A 22823-nucleotide genomic window follows, 5' to 3' on the forward strand; every position below is an offset into this window, starting at 1 on the left:
TCATCACATTCATCATGTTCTTGGGTGCAAATGAATATCTTAGAACAAGAATAAGCTGAATTGAATAGAAGAACAATAGTAATTGCATTAATACTCGAGGTACAGCAGAGCTCCACACCTTAATCTATGGTGTGTAGAAACTCCACCGTTGAAAATACATAAGAACAAGGTCTAGGCATGGCCATGAGGCCAGCCCCCATGATCTAAGATAGCATAAGACTAAAGATAGCTACCAAGATGAGAATACAATAGTAAAAGGTCTTATTTATAAAGAACTAGTAGCCTAGGGTTTACAGAAATGAGTAAATGACATAAAAATCCACTTCCGGGCCCACTTGGTGTGTGCTTGGGCTGAGCATTGAAGCATTTTCGTGTAGAGACTTCTCTTGGAGTTAAATGCCAGTTTTTGTGCCAGTTTGGGCGTTTAACTCCCATTCTTGTGCCAGTTCCGGCGTTTAACGCCGGGCAGTTTTGAGCTAATTTGGAACACCGGTTTGGGCCATCAAATCTCGAGCAAAGTATGAACTATTATATATTGCTGGAAAGCCCAGAATGTCTACTTTCCAACATCGTTGAGAGCGCGCCAATTGAGCTTTTGTAGCTCCAGAAAATTCACTTCGAGTGCAGGGAGGTCAGAATCCAACAACATCTGCAGTCCTTTTCAGCCTCTGAATCAGATTTTTGCTCAAGTCCCTCAATTTCAGCCAGAAAATACCTGAAATCACAGAAAAACACACAAACTCATAATAAAGTCCAGAAAAGTGAATTTTAACTAAAAACTAATAAAAATATACTAAAAACTAACTAAATCCTACTAGAAACATACTAAAAACAATGCCAAAAAGCGTATAAATTATCCGCTCATCAATCTCCGAAAGCCGAAGTAGAGTGGAATGAAGATGACAAGAAAAAGGTGAAACTCAATGCCAAGACTGTCAACATGCAAAATTGTGTCATCAGCTTCGAGGAGTACCGAAACGTTTCAAGATGCAAAACAGTAAAGAAAATCTGGGATAAGCTCCAAGTTACACATGAGGACACCACACAAGTAAAAGAAACAAGGATTGACATGTTGAGAAAAGAGTATAAAATATTTACTATGAAAGAAGGAGAATCAATTGATGACATGCTTGAGAGGTTCTCTATCCTCATTAATATCTTGGATATTATGGGATTACTCACTCCGAATAAGTACTAGTGAAGAAGGTCTTGAGAAGCCTAACAAAAGAGTGAAAAACTAAGGCTACTGTTATTTCTGAAAGCAGTAACCTAAGCCAAATGACCTATGATGAAGTGAAAAAAAAATTACCAGCTTATGAAATTACTCATATAAAAAATGATACAAAGAAAAGTGATTTTTAAATCTTTTGCTAAATCATTGGATGATGAATATAGTGACTGTTTATTAGATAACAAGATTGTGTTTTTTTTTTTCTAGAAAACTTAGAAGATTGATGAGACAAAAAAGAAGGAGTAAAGGAGGCAGCTCAAAGGAACCAAAGAAGGACATAAGCAAGATCGTTTATCACACTAGGGATGTGCATGGTTCAGTTTTTTCATAAACTGAACTAAAACTGTACTAAACCATTTTAAATGGTTTAGAAATTGAACCAAACTACTTTGTCACATTAGAAACTGGTTTTAAACTAGTTTATAATACAGTGTATAAGTTTAAACCAATTTATAAAAATAAAACTAGTTTTAATTAAAAATACCAGTTTAAACCGGTTTATAAGTTAAAACTAGTTTTAATATATAAAAAATAGTTTTTACATTCTCTCTCCCTCTCTCTCTCTCTCCTTCTCTCTGTCTCTCTCCTATCTCCCTCTCCTCTATCTCTCTCTCCCTCTCCCCTTCTCTCTCTCCCACTCCTCTCTCCTCCTCCTCCTCCTCCTCCTCCTCTCTCTCTCTTTCTCTCTCTCTCTCCCTGCCCTCCTTTTCCCCTTCCCTTCTTTCTCTTTCTCTCTCTCCTCATATTTCTCTCTTCCCTTCTCTCTATTCCTCTCTCCCCTCGTCTCTCCCCTTCTCCTCTCTCGCTTCTTCTCCCAAAGTCTTTGCTTCTACCTTAAACCCCTTTATTCGTAGAATCTTTGTCATATACACCACTGCCACGCTCTGTCACAAATACAACCACACTTTCCCTCCTCTCTCTTCCTCTCTTTCCTCATCTTTCCCCTTTTTTCTCTCTCTTTTTCTCTCTTTCTCTCTCTCTCCTCTCTTTTTGGCTTTTTCTTTTTTCTCTCTCTCTCTTTTTCTATCTCATTATCTCTCTCTTTGGAGAGAAGAGGGGAAAAGAGAGAGAGAAGATGGATAAAAAGTGAGAGAAGATTGAGAGAGAAAGAGAGAAGGAGATGAAAATGGAGATGGAGAGAGAAGAAGAGAAAAAAAGATATAGAGAGGAGGAGAGATAGGGGAAGGGAGAGAAAGAAAGAAGAAAAGGAAAGACAGAGGAAAAGGAGAGGGAGAAAGAAGGAAATGGGAGAGAGAGAAGAGAGAATCAAGAGAGAGAAAGAGAGAAAAGGAAAAAAAGAGAGAGAGATGAAGGAGAGGAAAGAGAGAGAGATAGGGGAGAGAGATGGAAAGGAGGGAGAGAGAGAGGAGGGAGAAAAAGAAGGAAAGGAAAGAGATAGGAAGAGAAGAGGGAAGGAAGGGAGAGGGAAGAGAGAGAGGGGAAAAAGAGAGAGAATGGGGATATGAGATAGAGATGAAAAAGAGTGAGAGAGAGAGGAAGGGGAGAGAGAAAGAAAGAAGAAGAGAGAGAGGAAGGAAGGGGGAGGGAGAGATAGGGAGAGAGGAGAGAAAGAAAGGGGGAAAGTAGAGAGAAGGAGAGAGAGGGAAAGGAAAAAGAGAAGGGGAGAGGAAAGAGAGAGAAAGGAAGAGGAGAAAGAGGGAAAGGAGAGAGAGAGGGAGAGAGAGTAGGAGGGAGACAAAGAGGAGGGGGAGCAAGATGAAAATGAGAGAGAGAGAGAGGAGGGAGAGAAGGAGAGAGAAAAGAAAAAGAGAGAAGGGAGAGAGAGAGAGAGAGAGCGAGAGAGAAAGAAGGGAGAGCGGAGAGGGAGAAAGAGGAGAGATAGAGAGAGGAAGAAAGAGAAGGGAGACAGAGAGAGGGAGAGAAAGAGTATGTAAAAACTAATTTAGGAGTTTGAATAAAACCAATTTTAATTTGGTTTAAAACTAAACTGAACCATAAACATTGGTTTTTTATAAACTGGTTTTCATAAAAACTATGGTTTCAGTTCAGTTTTAATTCAGTTCAATAAAATCAGTTTTTTTACACACCCCTAGCCATAACTGTAGAGAAGCTGGACATGACAAATATTATTGTCCCAAGCTCAAGAGATAAGACAAGTCTCGGAAGGACAAGAAGAAAGGACTCATAACTTCTTGGAAAGATCTAAAAAATGATACTAAAAAGGATGAAGAGTCAGGCAACAACTCTCAAGCATGCTTAATGGTAGACCACCGTCATAATAATGATGTAATCTTTCTTGAACCCACTAATGCAGAACTCCATCTTATGATTAATGATCTTACTGAGAAAATCAAAAATTTCTTGAATCAATACCATGAACTTGAATCTGAAAATGACATTTTTAAGGTTAAAAATGCTTCCCTCAAAGAAAAATTAAAAGAAGCCGACTGTGATGTTAATCTTGTTGAAGAAAACAAAGGGCTTAGATCTGAAATTAAAAATCATGAAAGAAAGCATTCTGTTGTTGCCTATTTGAATTGCATTGAAGAAAATAAAAGGTTGCATAAGGTGATTAAGGGTCTAAATCAAGATATAGCTAAATTTGCTCAAAGTTATACAAATTTAGACAAATTATTAGCTAGTCAAAGACCTCTTTTTAAAAAAAGTTGGGTTGAGGTATCATGAAAAATCTTAATCTATTTTTGAAAAATCATGCTTTGAGAATGAAGCCTCAACTTCTAAAGATAAAATCTTTCAAACCCAAATCACTTTAAAAAATTAGCAAGAAATAATTTTTGTCATACATACAATCGGTTTGGTCATTTGCCTATTCAATATTTTATCTTTGAAAGAAAGATTTGTGATAATGTTTACAAAGTGATTGGAAAATACAATGCTCATGGGCAACCAAGAGGGTTTGACATTAAAGGATCCAAATTGATTTGGATACCTAAGGTCACTTAAAAGTATTGTGCATGCGTAGTTTTGCCTAGCATTCAAGAAGAAGAATGACATGTGGTACTTGGATAGTCGATGTTCTAGACACATGAATGGAAAGTCTACATTCTTCATCAAACTTGACAAATATGATGGAGGCTTTGTGACTTTAGGTAATAATGAAAAGAGAACGATTGTGGTCATAGTTAAGGTTGGTAAGAGTTTCTCCACCTACATTAATGATGTATTCATAGTTGATGGATTGAAACATAATCTTCTAAGCATTAGCCAATTATGTGTTATGTGATTTAGTTTATTTGGTTATTTTCAAAAGGTTAGAATACTTAGTTGTGTGTGAAAATTCTGGTGAAACTCTGTTTGTAGCTAAAAGATGCAATAATGTGTATGGACTCACCTTGGAGGAACTAAAAGAATAAAATGTAGCATGCTTTACTTTCATTGAATCTGAAAAATAGTTATGGCACAAGAAACTAGGACATGCTAGCATGATTCAAATTTCTAAACTTGTGAAAAAGAATTTGGTAAGAGGTCTTCCAAAAATCAAATTCGACAAGAACATCACTTGTGATGCTTGTCAATTGGGTAAACAAACTAAAAGTACTTTTAAACTCAAGGATGACATCTCTACCAAAAGACCACTGGAAATGTTACATATTGATCTTTTTCGTCCCACTAGGACTCAAAGCCTAGGTGGTAAATATTATAGTTTGGTAGTGGTTGATGATTATACAAGATTTGGATGGGTACTTTTTTAGCTCATAAGAATGATGTCTTTCTTGCTTTTTCAACCCTATGCAAAAAGATTTAAAATGAAAAAAATTTGAAAATAGTTTTCATAAGAAGTGATCATGGAAAAGAGTTTGAAGACCAAGATTTTGAATCATTTTGTGATAAATTTGGTATTTCACATAATTTTTCATGTCCTAGAACACCTCAACAAAATGGGATTGTTGAAATGAGAAATAGAAGCCGTTAAGAAATGGATAGGGCAATGTTTGTGAAAATGAAATTCCAAAATTTCTTTGGGCTGAAGTTGTAAACACTTCTTGTTATATTTTAAACCGAACCATCATTCAAAAAGTTTTAAGAAAACGCCATATGAGCTTTGGAAAAGAATACCACCCAACTTCAAGTATTTTCATGTTGTTGGATGCAAATACTTTGTTTTAAATACTAAAGACAATATTGAAAAGTTTGATCCAAAATCCTATGAAGATATTTTTGTTGGTTATTAAACAACTACTAAAGTATATATAGTTTACTTAAAGGAACATAGAATTATAGAAGAGTCCATACATGATGTCTTTTGTGATTTTAACACCATTTTAACTGTTGTTGGGGAGAATCATGCAGGAATTGAAACTAAATTAAGCTATGAAGATAAATCAGAACTCACATTGAAAAATGTTGTTTCTTATTCTACAGAACAAAATGCAATAGACAATTCTATTTTGTCTCCTACTAAAGTAGAGAAATCTGAAAATCTCAAGAATGCAGAACTCAATCATATCTAACCTGAGATCACTTCACCAAAACCTAAAGAATGAAAGTTCTTAAAGAACTATCCACATGAGTTTATTATTGGAGATCTATCTCATGGAGTTACCACAAGATCTTCAAGTAGAAAAAGGCCGAACTCAATAAGCTAGCTCTCATATCTCAAGTGAAACCCCAAAATGTGAAGGAAGCACTTGATGATCCTTCTTGGATCAAGGCAATAGAGGAAGAATTGGTCCAATTTGAAAAGAATGAGGTTTGGACTTTGGTGTCTGATTCAAAATTTTCAAAATTAATGAGGCAACTTGCAAGAAAACACAAGATAAGAGGTGGAAACATAAGATTGAGCAATTGAACCCCTCACCGGATATGTATACCCACTAATCACTCAGGTGTTTAGGGTTGATTCACTTAATTCTCCTCTAATCATGCTTTCCAAGATTTGTTTTTTATCTAACAATCAACAATTATTCAATGCATGCATACAAGTATCATGAGAACTTTTTCAAGGGTGTAATGGGGCTAGGGTAGAGGTAAGAATACATATGATCAAGTGAGCTTGAAATTTGATTCTTTGATTAACTTAAACTCTTACCTAACACATATAACAACCTATACAATTCAAATACAAACCTAACTAGCCATTTTTTACTTTTTCACACACTCATGCATTCTCTTTTTAATCACATCCCATATGAATTGTTATTACTTTTTCTTTGGGACTAACATTTGTCCCCTTTTATTGTTTTTATTTTCTCTTTTTTTTCTTCTTTTTAGTTTTCTTTTTCTTTTTTTTTCAAAATAATATATATATATATATATATATATATATATATATATATATATATAAAAGTATCAATACATATGGTTTAAACATTTAATGCATGAGTATGTATCCAATTCCCAAAATTTTAACAAAGCTACAAAATACACTTTTATCTCTACCAATGTTCCCAAACTTTTCCCACTTAAATGATATACACTCTCACTAGTCTAAGCTAATCAAAGATCCAACTTAAGGATATTTATTATTTTTCACTTAGGGGTACTGATGTGCTAAAATAAAGAACAAAAGGGGATTAAAATAGGCTCAAAATTGGCTAATAATGGTGGATAAAAAGGGTAAGGCCATTTGGGTAAGTGAGCTCAAATAAAATAAAAGTCTCAATCATATAATGCATTCATATACAAAATAATGGACATAAAGAATTAAACAAATCAAACATTACAATCATAGAAAGAGAATAACACACACAAGAATGAAAATAGTGGTTATATGATACAACCACACAATTAGGCTCAAACCTCACAAGGTTGTGTATTCTTAACTCTAAAACTATGTTCCACAAAATAATTCAAGCAAGTTTGAAAAATAGTATTTCGAATCTAATCAATGGAATGCCTTAAAAGATATTTCTTGAAAATTCTTTTGTTGTTTTTACCGAACTTATTTCCTATACTAGGCAAAATACAAATATTCACTATAATAAAACTAGAAACAAACTAAGATATATATATATATATATATATATATATATATATATATATATATATATATATATATATATATATATATATATACATCCACAAAACATAATATCTAAAAAACAAAATAGAGTGCAAAAGTCTTCAGAAAGAGAAATTTACATCCCATAATTGCAAATCTTCCCCCACACTTAATCGTTGCATAGTCCTCCGTACAAGCATCATAATCCAGGGAGAATGGCCCACTAACACTCCGTCTTCAGCTGGTGGATCCAAGATTCGAGCTACTGTATAAAATAAATAAACAGGAATTAAGAAAGAGTTTATAGTAGTGTGGTATGATAAAAGACAATGTGTGTATTCTAAATGTGTGCGCGATTGGAACATACACATTGGCTGGTTAAAACGGCAACCACATAAACAAAAAGTACGCATGTGCTCCTCTATTAAATGGCTAAGATGCAAGCAATGGATGAGCATCAATTAAAACACAAGCAAGCTTAGGCAATAACAACAAGAGTGAATTTAATTTAGGAAATATTGGATATTAAAATTGTGCATTTGAAAGCGCAAGATTAATATAAAATAGCACAACAAATAATAACCAATTCAATGATGAAGAAAAACTACTTATTCATCCTCAAGAATAATGAAATAATCATATGGATAAGGTGCTTGTTGCAAAAAAGGACAAGCTTGACAAGAATCAAGTCAAGTCACTCAAACAAATGGAAAGCGTTAAAGAACAAGAATCTTGGTATGTGATTATATTGCTTTGAAAACCTTGATGACAATTAATTCAATTCAATTCACTAATATTCAATGCACTTGCTAAAAAACATTTACCTAAGATACAATAAAACATACGTGTTCAAAGCCACTAAGTACTAGTAATTTAAAGCATAGTATAAGTGCATCGATTAATTTCAATCTTAAATAGCATCAATGATCATCTAATGTGCATGATTAGATTGCCAAACAATGATATAGTTTAACGCATATGGTAGCTGCAACATATGAATCAAACTCAAAATTAATTCAGGCAATTAAACAAACACTTGGTGCTCAGTGCACATATCATCAAATTTAAGCCAAATTTCAACAACAATCAACCCAATTTAATAGCAAACCAACACTTTCAAACTATTAAGCAACAAACAACTAATCTAATTCTAATATAATTGCTCAATTTAAAAATAAAATGTAATTAAAACTAATTAGGCAAAGAATAAAACAGGGCAAAAACAAGAACCTGAGTTAAAAGAAGAGAAGAATAGGGGGAGATGTTGCAGTGGCGCTAGGGTATTGCCACTACCAGAGTCACGGCGGGTTGGGCTTTGCTAGAAAAGAGCCACATAATTCTGGTTGCTGAGGCTAGGAGTAGAGATCGAAGGTGAATGGTAGTAGAGGGAGGGGGAGAGAGAGAGAGAGAGAGAGAGAGAGATGGCGGTGGTTATGGTGGTTGCCGACGGCAGAGGGGTCGCCGGACTGGAGGAGGGGGATAAGGTTGGGTGGGTTGTGTAATGGGTGAAGAAGAAGAGAAAAAAGGTTATGGAGGGAGGTATGGCGCAGTAGAGTTTCTTTCAAATTCCATGCCCAAAACGAGATTTGTGCGTACGTACAAGTGTGTGCGTACGCACAAGTGTGTGCCCATGCACCTGGCAGAGAGGCAAATAAGGAGTCTGCGTATGCACAGTTCACTGAAAAACTGGCATGTGTGCGTACGCATAGGTATGTGCGTACGCACAAAACTCTATTTTCACAAATTTTAAGCCTCTAAGGGTACCAACATGATATTCAACAAAGATTTTCAACCCCAAAACATGCTCTACCTCCAAAAACACATAACCAACACTAAAACCCAAATATACTTAGCTAAGAAAAAAAACAAAAATTCAATAAACAAAAGCTATAAGAAAAGAGAAAGGTTAGAAGGATATTACCATAGTGGAGTGTCTCCCACTAGCACTTTTATTTAAAGTTCTTAAGTTGGACTTTTTGAGAAGACTCATGTCAAGGTGGCTTATGCTTCCATTCCTCCTTGAATTCCCACCCAAGTTTGTACTTCAAAGGTCTTATGGGATACCATACTCTAGTCATCCATTGACCTTCTTGTTGATCATTATGCTTCAAGTTGGATGAACAAACTACCAAATTACCCTTAAAGCACCCCAATACTTTCTGGAATCCACTCAATTGTGCTTTACATCCCACTTGAACTCCAATTCTTGATTTGGCTTCCTTGATGAGCCTTGGACTCCTTTGGCAACCAACACGCCTTTCTCTATCATTTAACATTCCAAGAAGGACCTTAAGTTGGTGATCCATTTCCAAAATAGCGTATTGATGTGGGCCGATGAAGTTCATTGGTGATATTGTTACCCACTTAAATTTCCTTTAGAACGGTGTCACTCTCTTGGATACTTGCATAATAGCCTCCACCTCTTGGTTGCTAACTCCTTCATCACTAACCTCTTCCAACTTTTCCCCATCACTTAAGTCATATTTTGGAGGTTTTGTGAAGTTCACATCAACATCCTTTTCAAAACCAATGGAGAAAATTTCATCAAGATCATTGAGGGGATTAACCAATATAGACAAAAAATCATTAATGATAGAATCCATTTCTTGATCAATTTCTCTCAATTCTTCATTTACTTCTTCGAGGAATTGCCTTCTTTTGATTGCCAATAAAATCGTAACATAAAATAAGAATTCCCCAGAGAATGAACTCCGAGAAGGTAGTAGAGTAGGAATTTGTATGATAAAATAGAATTCATATGATAAAGTCATCAAAATGACCAATCACGGCTCAATAAAAAAAGATTGATTCTTCGTTATAGATTATCTTTTTTCTTATAAGACACTGTATCTACGCGAGCCTGGTTTCGTTTCTATCCATGACAGGCCGAAAAACTTTTTTCAATCCATATGGAGAAAAAGGGACTCAGGCAAGCAAAAAAGGAAAGCATGTGGGCCTGTGAATTTTTACCTTAGATTTAGATAAGGTCACTTCTTTTTAGGAAGTCTCTGTAAGGCTCCAGGATAGCTTTCTTTTTTTTGGAATGCCTGAGTCTGAATCTTTCAGTCATTCTTGGGCGGATCCCGCTCCTAAACATAAGGGATAGGGGAAGGTGGCCGGGCCTATCATATCAAAAGAATTCAGACTTTCTTTTTTATGCTGCCATCACATAAAAACATAAACTTTGAGGCTCAATAGCTAAATACATGGCAATTGAATCATGAGCTGAGATCATAAAGAGCATACTATGAGTAGGAAGTGGAATTAATATAATAAATTCAGAAGCATCAAACCTCTCTTGTTCGGAAGAATCGAAACACATCGAAATGGTACAAGCCGTACTTAATAATAGAAGGAGAGAACAAAATTTTAAATACATATTTTTTGGGTCTTGAGCCTATGATATGAGTTCTGTCGCTGGTCATAGAAAGCAAAGATTAGGCTCTCTTACCCTCGCTATGGTTGTGCTATGTTAACTATAGAAGTACGCGGGCAGAGTAGGGAAAGGGTCATCTCTTAGTCAATGGGGCTATTTCGTATTCACCAACTACCCACTTTCGTTGCCACTGGGCTAGAGAATGCCATGGGATAGAGAATACCAATAGAATAGCTCGGTTCAATTGTTTCACCTTCCTCCTCTTGTTGCAATTCATACCTTAGCTCATCTCCTTCCTCTTGAGACTCCATGTTCTCCTCCTCACTACACGCTTTAGTTGATCCTCCACATTCCTCAAGGAAAGGACTTTGATTACTTAAGCATAGTAGAACTAAGCAGTTCACCACTTCGGCTATAGTAGCTATGAATTGTCCTTACTTCTTTCGAAATTCTTCTTGCTTTTGGAGAAAAGTTTGAAGCTCTTGTTATTCTTGGATCAACAGTTGGAGAACTTCACATTGAGGTGAAAAAGAAGGTTCTTTGGTTGGGAGAAAGGTTGTATATGTGAAAGGTGATTCATGTTGGTGAGTATCTTGAGGTGATGTGGAGGTGATAGTTCATATGGTTGGTGGCAAAGTGCATAAGCATTCGGATTCCATGGAGGTGGGTGGTGTGGTGCTTGAAGGTTTGGTGGTTGAGGGTTGTGTAGGGGGTATGGCTCATATCTTTAGGTTTGGTATGCACATTGGGGAGGGTTTGGCTCATTGTAACATGAGGGAGGTGGTTGCCATGAGTGTTACTCATATGCATAGGGTTCCTCCCTCAATTGGTTCTCCTATCCTATAATGCAATCCAAAGTTGAAGTTGTCATACCCTACAATATAATCACAACCAAACTCCAAGCAAAGAGGGTGATAACTCATAGAGAAAGTAGAAAATAAAAACACAAGACATCAATAAAAAAAGAAACAAAATCCTAATTACTAATAAAAACAAACAAACAACTAAAAAGTAAGCTATTTATACTATTCACATATTCACAACAACCAAAATTATGGCACTCAATTGCACTAGTTCCCTGGCAACAGCGCCAAAAATTTGATGCGCGCTCAAACGCCGGTCGAAAAAATCGAAGGAAATCAACTTGTCGCGAGCATAGTTCTAACCGACAAATTAGGGGCTCGATCAAAGTTTAGAGTAAGATGTCACAATTCAATTTAATTAACTGGGAGTTTTACTTCCCGAGTCGTCTCCCACAGAACTAGTGATTACGAGCGCACAAGTTTAGTTGTGAAAATGGTGGTTTCAATTATAGAGCAAAGATTAAAGGAATTAAAGAACAATAAAAGTGCAACGAATAAACTAATGAATGAATTAAAGAACAATTAATGCAAGTGGAGAGAAAGCAAGGTTGAAGCTAGTGGAAATATAGTTCAAAGCATAAATGGAACCTTGGCTTGGGTTGAGTTAAGAAATTCCTTCCTTGTCATAACCATAACTATGGTAATTATAATAGATTAATCTCACCTAGTTAACCCTTAACATCGAAGAATAAGTCAAGTGAGTATAATTGTTCTTAATCCACAAATCCTAACTAACTTACTAATTAGCTTAGTAAAAAGCTAGCGTTAGTGGAAACAAGAACAACTAACAATCAAATAATTACCACTAAATATTGGACATTATGACTCTAGTATCCTATAAACTCATTTTTCCAAGCCAAGGAGTGAAAATCTACTCCATGTTCAAAATTGACATTTCAACAAACAGTTGGTAGGCATATTCACAAAATATAGCAAAATTGCAAAAATACTTAAAACTATGAACACTCAATAAATAGAATCAACAATAGCAACCCAAACAAACATGTAATAATCATTAAACATCACTTTCATCAACTAGAATTCAAAATTGCAAAAGTATATATATATATATATATATATATATATATATATATATATATATATATATATATTAATAAAGTGACTTAAACTATAAGAAAGTGTAGCACAAGTAGTGTAATTAAAGAAAAAATTAAGAACTACTTACAATGAAAGCAAGCTAGAATCCAAGATAAAAATGGAAAATGTAAGCTTGTAATATAAACCCTAATTAAACCCTAAGAAATTTGAGAGAAAAATCCTAAGGCAAACTAAACTAAAACTTCCTAAAACTCTTTAATAATGCCTAAGAATGCTATGGTGTCTTTTCCCTTTGCTAGCCCTTCTATATGAGCTTCAGATCAAGCAGAAATAGGCCAAAAAGTCTTTAAAAACATCAGTCATGCGACTTTTTAATGACGTCATGCGCTAAAACTAGTGCGTTAGTGCACAGAATTACACTTCGCACAACTGAACCAGCAAGTGCACTGGGTCATCCAAGTAATACCCGAGCGAGTCAGGGTCGATCCCACGAGGATTGTGATTTGAAGCAAGCTATAGTTATCTTATAGATCTTAGTCAAGCAGATAGAAGAGTTGTTTGTTTGTTTAATTCGCATAAAAGGAAAATAAATAAAACGTTACTCAGTTGATAGTGAATGCAATGACACGAAGATGGTTAAGGCTTGGAGATGCTTTTGTTCTTCTGGATCAATCCGGTCTTACTGTCTTCTTCAAATGTGAATGATTTCTTCTATGGTAGGCTGTGTGTGATCAGCTCCCTTCTTAAGAGATCACCAATACTCCTCCAGATCTAAACCCCAAGGTTAGTGCGGATCCAGTCTGCTTGAAGGTGAAGCTCCTGCAGTTCATTCTCTTTAATGATCCTACTCAAAATGCCACAGACAAATTCGAATATTCCAGATCAGAGAATGTTGCGCCTTTGATTCTAGCCTCTACTACGAAGACTCTAATCTCCCCGTACCTCGGCTGAACTAGTGTCTCGAGAAGTCCCCAACGAAGTCGTGGATTAGTCATCTAAGAGATGTATGATCAAGCTAGTGGTTCATTGTTGTCCGATGAAAGACTCACTCTGAATCCATGTAGAATGAGATAACCTTGTGCCGGTTTAACGCATTCGTAAGGATGACAAACGGATATACATCTTAGAATAGAGAATTAAACACTTGTTGAGATAGAACAGTAGTACTTCATTAATCCATAAAACTCAACAGAGCTCCTGCCCTCAACCTAGGAGGTTTAGAAACTCATACTGACAGAAAATACAATGATAAAAGTGTAAAGTGGTGGAAGATCTTTGAAAAGTATAAATGTTCTTAAATAAATACTAGGCTAATGACTAAAGATTATATAAGAAGGATGAAACAGACTTTTATTGTTGAAATTCACTTCTGGGGCCCACTTGATGAGTGTTTGGGATGAGATTGATTGGGATCTACGTGCTAGGAGGCCTCTAGGGCATTGAATGCTGAATAGGGGTCCTTTTTGGGTGTTGGGCATTGGTCTCTTCTCCTTTGGGCGTTGGACGCCAGAATAGGGCTGGAAGCTAGCGTTGAATGCCAGTTTTGGGCCTTTAATTCTGAAGCAAAGTAAGGATTATCATATATTTTTGGAAAGCCCTGAATGTTAGTTTTTCATAGCCATTGAGATCGCTCTATTTGGACCTCTGTAGCTCCAGAAAAGCTCTTTTGATGCAAGGAGGTCAGATCTTGACAGCATCTGCAGCACTTTCTTTGTCTCTGAATCAGACTTTTGCTCCAACTCTTTAATTCCAGCCAAAAAATACTTGAAATTGCATAAAAACACACAAACTTATAGTAGAATCCAAAAATGTGAATTTTACACTAAAACCTATGAAAACTTAGTAAACCTTAAATAAAACATACTAAAAACTATATGAAAACAATGGCAAAAAGCATATAAAATATCCGCTCATCAGAATACTAAACTTAAGCCGTTACTTGTCCCCAAGTAACTAAGAACAAAGTGGGATAAAAAAAAGAGTAAGATACACTAAATCTCAGAGTTTTCAATGAAGCTCAGATTTAATTAGATGAGCGGGACTTTGTAGCTTTTTGCTTCTAAATAGTTTTGTCATCTCACTATCCATTGAAACTTAGAAGCTTTGGCATCTTTAGGAACTTAGAATCCAGATGATATTATTGACTCTCCTAGTTTAGTTCTTTTTTATTCTTGAACACGGCCTCTTTTAGAGTCTTGGCTGTGGCCCTAAGCACTTTATTTTTTAGTATTATCACCGGATACATAATTGCCACAAACATTTAAATGGGTGAACCCTTTTGGATTGTGATTTAGCTTTGCTAGAATCCCCAGATAGAGGTGTTCAGAGTTCTTAAGCACACTCTTTTTGCTTTAGATCAAGACTTTAACTTCTCAGTCTCAAGCTTTTCACTTGACACCTTCACACCACAAGCACATGGTTAGGAACAGCGTGTTTGAGCGGCTTAGGCTAAGGTTTTGTTTCTTTTAGATCCTCCTAACCATTGATGCTCAAAGCCTTGGATCCTTTTACCCTTGCCTTTTGGTTTAAAGGGTTATTGGCTTTTTCTGCTTGTTTTTTTTTGCTGCTTTTTCTTGCTTCAAGAATCAATTTTTGGATTTTTCAGATTACCGATAATATTTTACTTTCATCATCATTCTTTCAAGAGTCAACATTCTTAATTCCAATTTCAAATATGCATTGTTCATTCATACATTCAGAAAACAAAAGTAATGCCACCACATCAAAAATAATTTATTATTCTTATTATAAAACTCAAAAATTTATGCATCTCTAATTCTTCTAAAAAAATCACTATTTTATTCATGTTTAATGATCATAAGAGGAATATTTTATAGCTAATTTGAAAAATAAAACTTAATTTCTAATGCTCATGGAATTCTTAAATTAAAAGACAATAAAATAAAAATAAAGACTTAAATACTACTAGTGATCATGTAAACCTAAATATGAGAAACAGGAATTAGAATAACAGAAATATGAAAAACAGGAATATGAATAGTCACAAGGCTGAAACTCAACAACCTCAAGCTTGAGGGGCACTGGGCTCTTTAAGGAGGGGAGCTTCTGGCGCTTCAACTCATCTATCTCATGCTCTTGCTTCTCTTATTCCTTGATCAATTTGCAAATCATGCTAGTTTGATCTTTCTGCTCCTTTCTTAGTTGATCCAAGGTGGTTTGCAGGTGTATCACAGATGCTTTCAACCGATCCTAATATTCAATTGGAGGGATCTCTTGAGGAGGCTCAAGTGCCCTCCTTTTGGGATAATCCTCTGGTACCTTGGAGCTTTCCATCACTTGCTTGGTGATTGGGCTTTCCACTGGAATAAATGTATCCACACGGATCAGGACTTTAGCCTCTTGGCATAGGTGAAAGATAAGGTTTGGGTAGGCCAGCATGGCATGAGTAGACATCCTGTTTGCCAACTTGTACATCTCATGGGGGATTATTTGGTGAACTTCTACCTCATTCCCCCTCATGATGCAGTGAATCATCACGGTTCTCTGAATAGTGACTTCAGAGCGGTTACTTATAGGGAATATAGAACGCTCGATGAAGTCTAGCCATCCTCTAGCAATTGGCTTTAGGGCCATTCTTTTCAGCTGGTTTGGCTTGCCTTTTGCAACCTCAATCCATTGAGTTTCAGGCAGGCAGATGTCCTCTAGGACTTGATCCAGCTTTGGGTTGGCTACCACCCTTCTATTGTAGGAATCAGGGTCATCCCTTTGTAAGGGTAATTAAAGATCTCTCTCACCCTATCCAGATGAAAATATATGATCTTTCCCCTGACCATAGTGCGAAAAGTATGGAATATTGTTCCATCCTTCTTTTGCTTATCTGTCATCTACATATTTGCATAGAATTCATGGATCATATTATATCCAACAGTGATCTCAGGATTGGCTAGAATCTCCTAGCCTCTCTTTTGAATTTGTTCTTGAATCTCCGGGTATTCTTCTTCTCCTAATTTGAATTTGACCTCAGGAATTATTGGTCTCTTACTCATTATTTTGTGATAATGTTCTTCATGTTGCTTAGTGTAGAATCTAACAGGTTTGAAAAGAACTGTTGGATCATCTTCCTTCTTGTTTCATGAAGCAGTCTTGCCACTTCTTGGAGCCATGGGATTCGAATCTCAATGAGAGAATAGGGCTCCTTCCACACCAAACTTAAAAGGTTTGCTCGTCCTCGAGCAAAAGGTAAGAAAGGAAGAAGAAAAAAGTGAAGGATGGAAGAATAGAAGAAGAGAATTTGAATGGAGAGGTGGTGAATAAGTAAGAGGAGAGCACGAATATAAATAGGGAGGGGAGGGGGGATTGTCGAAAATAATGGTTAAAGAAAGATAAAAGAAGTTTTGAAAAAGATAGAAAAAGATAAGTTTTTAAACTTGAAAGATGTGAAAAAGATATGAAAAATATAAAAAAGATATAAAAGATAAGATAAGTAGTAAGAAAAAATTTTAAAGTTTTAAAAGATCTGAACAAGAATTTAAAAGATATGAAAAGATTTGAAAACTAGTTGAAAAAGATATGAGGTTTTGAAAAAGATTTGAAAATATTTTAAATTTGAAATTAAATTGAATTTGAAATATTCATGGAATTTCAAAATTAAAATTTAAAATGATAGGTTGAATGAAGAAAAGATAAGGTTTTGAAAATTACTTCCCTTGCTTGTCTTGCTGGCGTTAAACACCCAGAATGGCTGCATTCTAGCGTTTTAACATTGCTGTCCCTATTTGCTGGGCGTTGAACGCCCAGAATGACACCCATTCTGGTGTTCAATGCCAGGCTACACTCCTTGTTGGGCGTTGAACACCCAGCTAGGCATGGGGGGTAATTTTTACCCGCGGGGACAGGGGACGGGGCCTCGTATAATAAACGGGGCGGGGGCGGGGGTAAAGGTCCCCGCCCCGTGAAGACCATTAAATTTTCGTTTGTGTGAAAGGACAAAAATGCCCTGGTATATATATATATATATATATATATATTATATGTGAGCCACTCTCATTTGAACATTTCCTAACCCTAGCCATCTTGCTTCAGAGAGAGACAGAGAACGAGAATTGAGACCTGAGACTCTTGTCTCCACTCCTCCTCAAACCCTTAGCCCTTCCTGCCTCCTTCCCGCTGACCGCCAACTGCCGACTGTCGTCCGCCGCCTTCCACCTTTTGGTCTCTCAACGCCGCCTCCCACCCCAGACTCCCTGAGTGGCTCGGTCGCTCACTGAAGGTGTCGAGGTAGTCGAGCTCACCGCTGCGGGCTCCGGCAACGTCGTCATCCTTTGCTGGTCACAGCAGAGTCAGCAACATCGTTGTCTTTTCCTGGTCGTGGTCGTCATCTTCTCCTGTTCGCGTCGCCGGTCTTCCCTGGACGCTGGTCTTCCTTCCCCTTTTCTCCATCAGGTTCAGGTAAGTCAGCCCTGGTCTTTCCTGGTCTTCCATCCCCTTTTCTGAATTTAGATTTCTCAATTAGGGTAACGAATTTGGGTGTTCTGAATTAATGAGTTTCCTATTAATCTGAATTTTTGTGTTTTGAATTTCTGGATTATTGAGTTTTGATGTGCTGAATTTTTTATTAGGTTACTGAATTTCTAAATTTCTGATTAGGTTAATGATTTTCTGACTATAAATTTCTAGATTCTGGTTGTGTAATTTATAATTCTGGTTTAAAACTATGCCTCATAGTTTATCGGTGCCATGTTTGTTTTTGCATAAACGTTTATTATGCTAAGTCCAAATGGTTTCACTCTTTTTAAAAGTCATTGCAAAACAATTTGATAAACAATATTTGCATTTTTATTCTAGTGAAGAGTTGTTCCTATTTAAATATTTGATTACATTAGATATGATATTGAGTGGTGATTATTGTCTTGGCAGTTAAGTCTGAATGAATTAGGCCAAATAAATATATAAGAGCGAGGCACATAATACAATTTAAAAGGGATTGGAGTATTTGACATTAGACTTAGTGTATATATATATATATATATATATATATATATATATATATATATATATATATATATATATATATATATATATATATATATATAGCTTAGAAGAAGGATAAAAACATAATATAACTGAATTGGTTAATGACTTAGATTTTAATTTACTACCCTGCTTTCAGTTCCTTTATTCTTTGATCTGTTTCACTAGAACAAACAGTTTTAACTAATATCATATTCACATCTGAGTAGTGTTATTTGAATAGTTTGGAGAGCTTAATTTTAATTTTTTATTTATAATTTATATTTTTGAGTTAGGTTAATGAGATTTTGATTCATAATTTATATTTTAGATTAATGTGATTTTGATTCATGATTTATAGAATGTCTTCTTCGGATGCATTGAGTAATACTCTTGAGAAGAGTGCTCCATCGTAAGAACCTATAGGCACTAATATTCAAACTACGCAAGAGGCTCCTCAATCTCAACCTCAAGAACCCCCAACAGATACCGCAACTACTAATGAAGGAACGACAAACTCTACAAGTGGTGTTCGAAAGAGGACGTTAACCTCCGAAATGTGGAATCACTTCAAGATTATAGAAATCAAGGGAAAATTAAAGGTTGAATGTAATTATTGCAAATCGAAGCTACTTGGTGACCCAAAACAAGGCACTTCGCACTTACGTGATCACTTCAAAAGCTGCAAGCTTCGCACCACTAGAGATATAAGACAATGTATGTTGAAGACAACTCCAACAGCTAGTGGGAAAACAGTTGTGGTTGGTGCATATAACTTCAACCAAGAAAATGCAAGGAAAGAGTTATTAGTTATGGTTTGTCTTCACGAGTATCCACTATCTATTGTGGATCACATTGGGTTTCGACAATTTTGCAATGCTTTTCAACCTCTCTTCAAGGTGATTACTCGCAACACTTTAAAGAGTGACATCTTGAAGCTCTACAACGATGAAAGATCAAAGACAATGAATGTCCTTGAGCATAATAATATTATCATTATAGGTTCTTCTGAACGTTTATATAATTACAAAGCTGGTTATAATTGTACTAAATTATCATTACAGGTTTATATATGTGTCGGCTCCCCACACGGCTGAGGTACTTTCAGAGGTTCTTGTGGATTGTTTGATGGATTGGAATCTTGATAAGAAGGTATCCACTTTGACTGTTGATAATTGCAGTACTAATGACGTTATGATTGAGAATATTTTGACTAAAATGTCACATAGAAACTTTATCTTGGGTGGTAAATTATTTCACATGCGATGTTGTGCGCATATATTAAATTTGATTGTCAAGGATGGGTTACAACTTATTTCACATGCTATTGAAAGGGTGAGGGATAGTGTTCATTATTGGACTGCAACACCTAAAAGAGAAGAAAAATTTAAGAAAACATGTGCGCAACTTAAAATACCCTACACAAAAAATCTCTGTCTTGATTGTAAAACTAGGTGGAATTCAACATTTTTTATGCTTGAAGTTGCAATTATGTATAGAGATGTATTTGAAAGGTTGTCATTGCGTGAGAGTCAATATAAATCTTTGCCTAGTGAGAAGGATTGGGATATGGCGGATGAAATTTTTCAAAGATTGAGGGTATTTTTTTATGTGACTGAATTATTTTCTGGAACAACTTATCCTACATCAAATCTTTATTTTCCTAAGGTTTGTGTGATTAAGTTGGCTTTGATGGAGTGGAAAAATTATGAAAATGAGATAATTGAAATGATGGCTACTAGTATGATAACTAAGTTTGAAAAGTATTAGGGTGTGATTAATACAGTTATGGCTATTGGGACTCTTTTGGATCCTAGGTACAAGATGTATCTATTGAATTTCTTTTTTCGTAAAATATATGGTGAGACGGAGGCATGTCTTGTATTTGGTCAAGTGAAAAGGGTAGTGCAAGATTTAGTTTTAGAATATGCAACAAAGGGAAGAGAGAGAGACCAAGCTGCTCAATTAGATATGCCGCCACCACCATCAATTCCTTCAAGTTCAAAGGGGAGGAAGTTCAGTCATGAGGATTGGCAAGCTAATTTTGCTGCACATGTAAGTGAGGAATCTGCATTTATTGATACAAAGAGCGAGTTGGATTATTATCTTGAAGAGAGACCGGTACCACAAACTGAACATGATTTTGATATCTTAAATTGTGGAAGTCAAATGGAGCGAAGTTTCCTATTTTGCAAGCTATTGCTAGAGATTTTTTGGCAATTCCTATATCTACTGTTGCCTCTGAATCTTCATTTAGTGCGGGTGGTCGATTTGTTATGCCACATCGTTGTAGGTTACGTCCGGACACATTAGAGGCTTTAATGTGTAATCAAGATTGGCTTTGGAATGAACTTGGCACTACAACTAGCATAGGATTTGAGTTCTACACAATTCAAAACATTGAAGGAGATGTTGATGTAAGTAAACTATTAAATTACATATAACACACTATGTTTTTATATTATTGACTTATTGAGTTATTATATGATTTTAACTTTAAATTGTTTTCTTGTCAATATAGGATTCAAGTAAGTTGGAATCTACCATCACTACCATTATGGGATGAAAAGAAGATTGAGATGGTGGAATTATGTTTTTATGATGTCATGAACTTTATTTTGTTGTTTATGAATATGGTTAGTTGTTTATGTAATATTTGATTGTTTATGGATATGTTTGGATGTTTATGTTTGTTATTATTGCTATTTAAGTTTTTAAAGATTATGGATATTATGTTTGCAATGATAATTGAAGATTATCTTTGATTTTCTCTAATTTTTTTCATTTTTCTCAATTTTTACTAATTTTTACAAAAATTCGCGGATATCCGCGGAGACCCAGGTCCCCAGCGGATACGGGGTCCCCGTTACCCGTCATGGGGACGGGGCGGGGACGGGGACAGATATTGGGGGCGGGGGGCAGGGGACGGGGGGCATGTCCCTGCCCCCATGGGGACCCGTTGCCATCCCTACACCCAGCCAGGCTCCCTGGCTGGCGTTCAACGCCAGGCTGTCTGCCTCCATGGGCGTTTAAATGCTTGATTCCCACCCTTTTCTGGCATTTAACGCCAGAGAGATGCTTCCTCCAGGGTGTTCTATTTTTTGTTTTGTATCATCCTCTCTCTGTTTAAACACTGTTTATGATCACTATCATTAAAAACAAATTAATTAAGAACTAATTATAAAGAAAAACTAATTAAAATATGAATAATAGAAAATACTATGCTATTAATTATTGGATTGCCTCCCAACAAGTGCTTCTTTAATGTCTTTAGCTGGACTTCACTGTACTTAACTTAGTAGCAGTGTTGAGCCTCCTGGCTCTATTTCTCCTTCAAGGTAATATTTGACCCTCCATCCGTTGACAGTGAACCTATTGTCTGGATCTTTACCTTGAAGTTCTATGTGCCCGAAAGGTGATACACTAGTAATCACATATGGTCCCTTCCAGCGGGATTTGAGTTTCCCAGGGAATAATTTGAGTCTTGAGTTGAAGAGCATGACCTTTTGTCCTGGTTCAAAGACTCTGGAATATATCTTCTGGTTATGCCATCTTTTTGCTTTTTCTTTATAGATCTTTGCATTTTCAAATGCAGCTAGTCGGAATTCATCCAACTCATTTAGTTCGAGTAGCCATTTTTCTCCAGCTACTTTAGCATCAAGGTTGAGAAATTTAGTTGCCCAATAGGCCTTGTATTCTAGTTCCACTGGCAAATGACAGGATTTTCCATATACCAGCTGATATAGTGAGGGTCCAATGGGAGTTTTGAAAGCTATTCTATATGCCCACAGAGCATCATCAAGCTTTCTAGCTCATTCCTTTCTAGAGACGCTTACTATCCTCTCTAGGATTTGCTTCAGTTCTCTATTTCAGACTTCAGTTTGCCCATTTATTTGGAGATGATATGGAGTTGCCACTTTATGGCAAACTCCATAACGGCTTAAGACAGAATCAAGCTGTCTGTTGCAGAAATGAGTACCTCCATCACTAATCAGTGTCCGAGGGACACCAAATCTACTGAAGATATTCTTTTGGAGGAACTTCATTAATACTCTAGTGTCATTAGTGGGTGATGCTATTGTTTCAATCTATTTAGACACATAGTCTACTGCTACAAGGATGTAGGTGTTTGTGTATGAAGGTGGAAAGGGTCCCATGAAGTCTATGCCCCATACATCAAACAGCTCAATCTCTAGGATTTCTTGTTGAGCCATGTCGTGACCATGAGGGAGATTGCCATCCCTCTGGCAACTGTGATAGTTACGGACAAACTCTCTAGAATCCTTGAAGAGTGTTGGCCAGTAGAAGCCACTTTGGATAATCTTGGTGGCTGTTCGCTCACCTCCAAAGTGTCCTCCATAGTCTGAGCCATGGCAATGGCATAGAATTCTCTGTGCCTCT

General features: G+C 36.2%; 1 protein-coding gene across 1 annotated transcript; it reads left to right on the forward strand.

The window, feature by feature from the left end:
• The first annotated feature begins 20210 nt into the window (after window positions 1-20210).
• Window positions 20211-20988, forward strand: LOC140177090 (zinc finger BED domain-containing protein RICESLEEPER 2-like). Its single transcript, XM_072209565.1, has 3 exons — window positions 20211-20543; window positions 20588-20839; window positions 20944-20988. Exons 1-3 carry the CDS (start codon window positions 20211-20213, stop codon window positions 20986-20988), a joined length of 630 nt encoding a protein of 209 aa, XP_072065666.1.
• Window positions 20989-22823: the final 1835 nt, after the last annotated feature.

Source organism: Arachis hypogaea, chromosome 2 (assembly GCF_003086295.3).
Source record: "Arachis hypogaea cultivar Tifrunner chromosome 2, arahy.Tifrunner.gnm2.J5K5, whole genome shotgun sequence".
Taxonomy (NCBI): domain Eukaryota; kingdom Viridiplantae; phylum Streptophyta; class Magnoliopsida; order Fabales; family Fabaceae; genus Arachis; species Arachis hypogaea.

Bases quoted from the DNA above. Each gene is read 5' to 3' on its own strand.
- LOC140177090 (XM_072209565.1), top strand. From the start codon at position 20,211: ATGGCTATTGGGACTCTTTTGGATCCTAGGTACAAGATGTATCTATTG. The intron at 20,544-20,587 runs GTACCACAAACT...AAATTGTGGAAG, and splicing joins ATTATCTTGAAGAGAGACCG to TCAAATGGAGCGAAGTTTCC. The intron at 20,840-20,943 runs GTAAGTAAACTA...TTGTCAATATAG, and splicing joins ACATTGAAGGAGATGTTGAT to GATTCAAGTAAGTTGGAATC.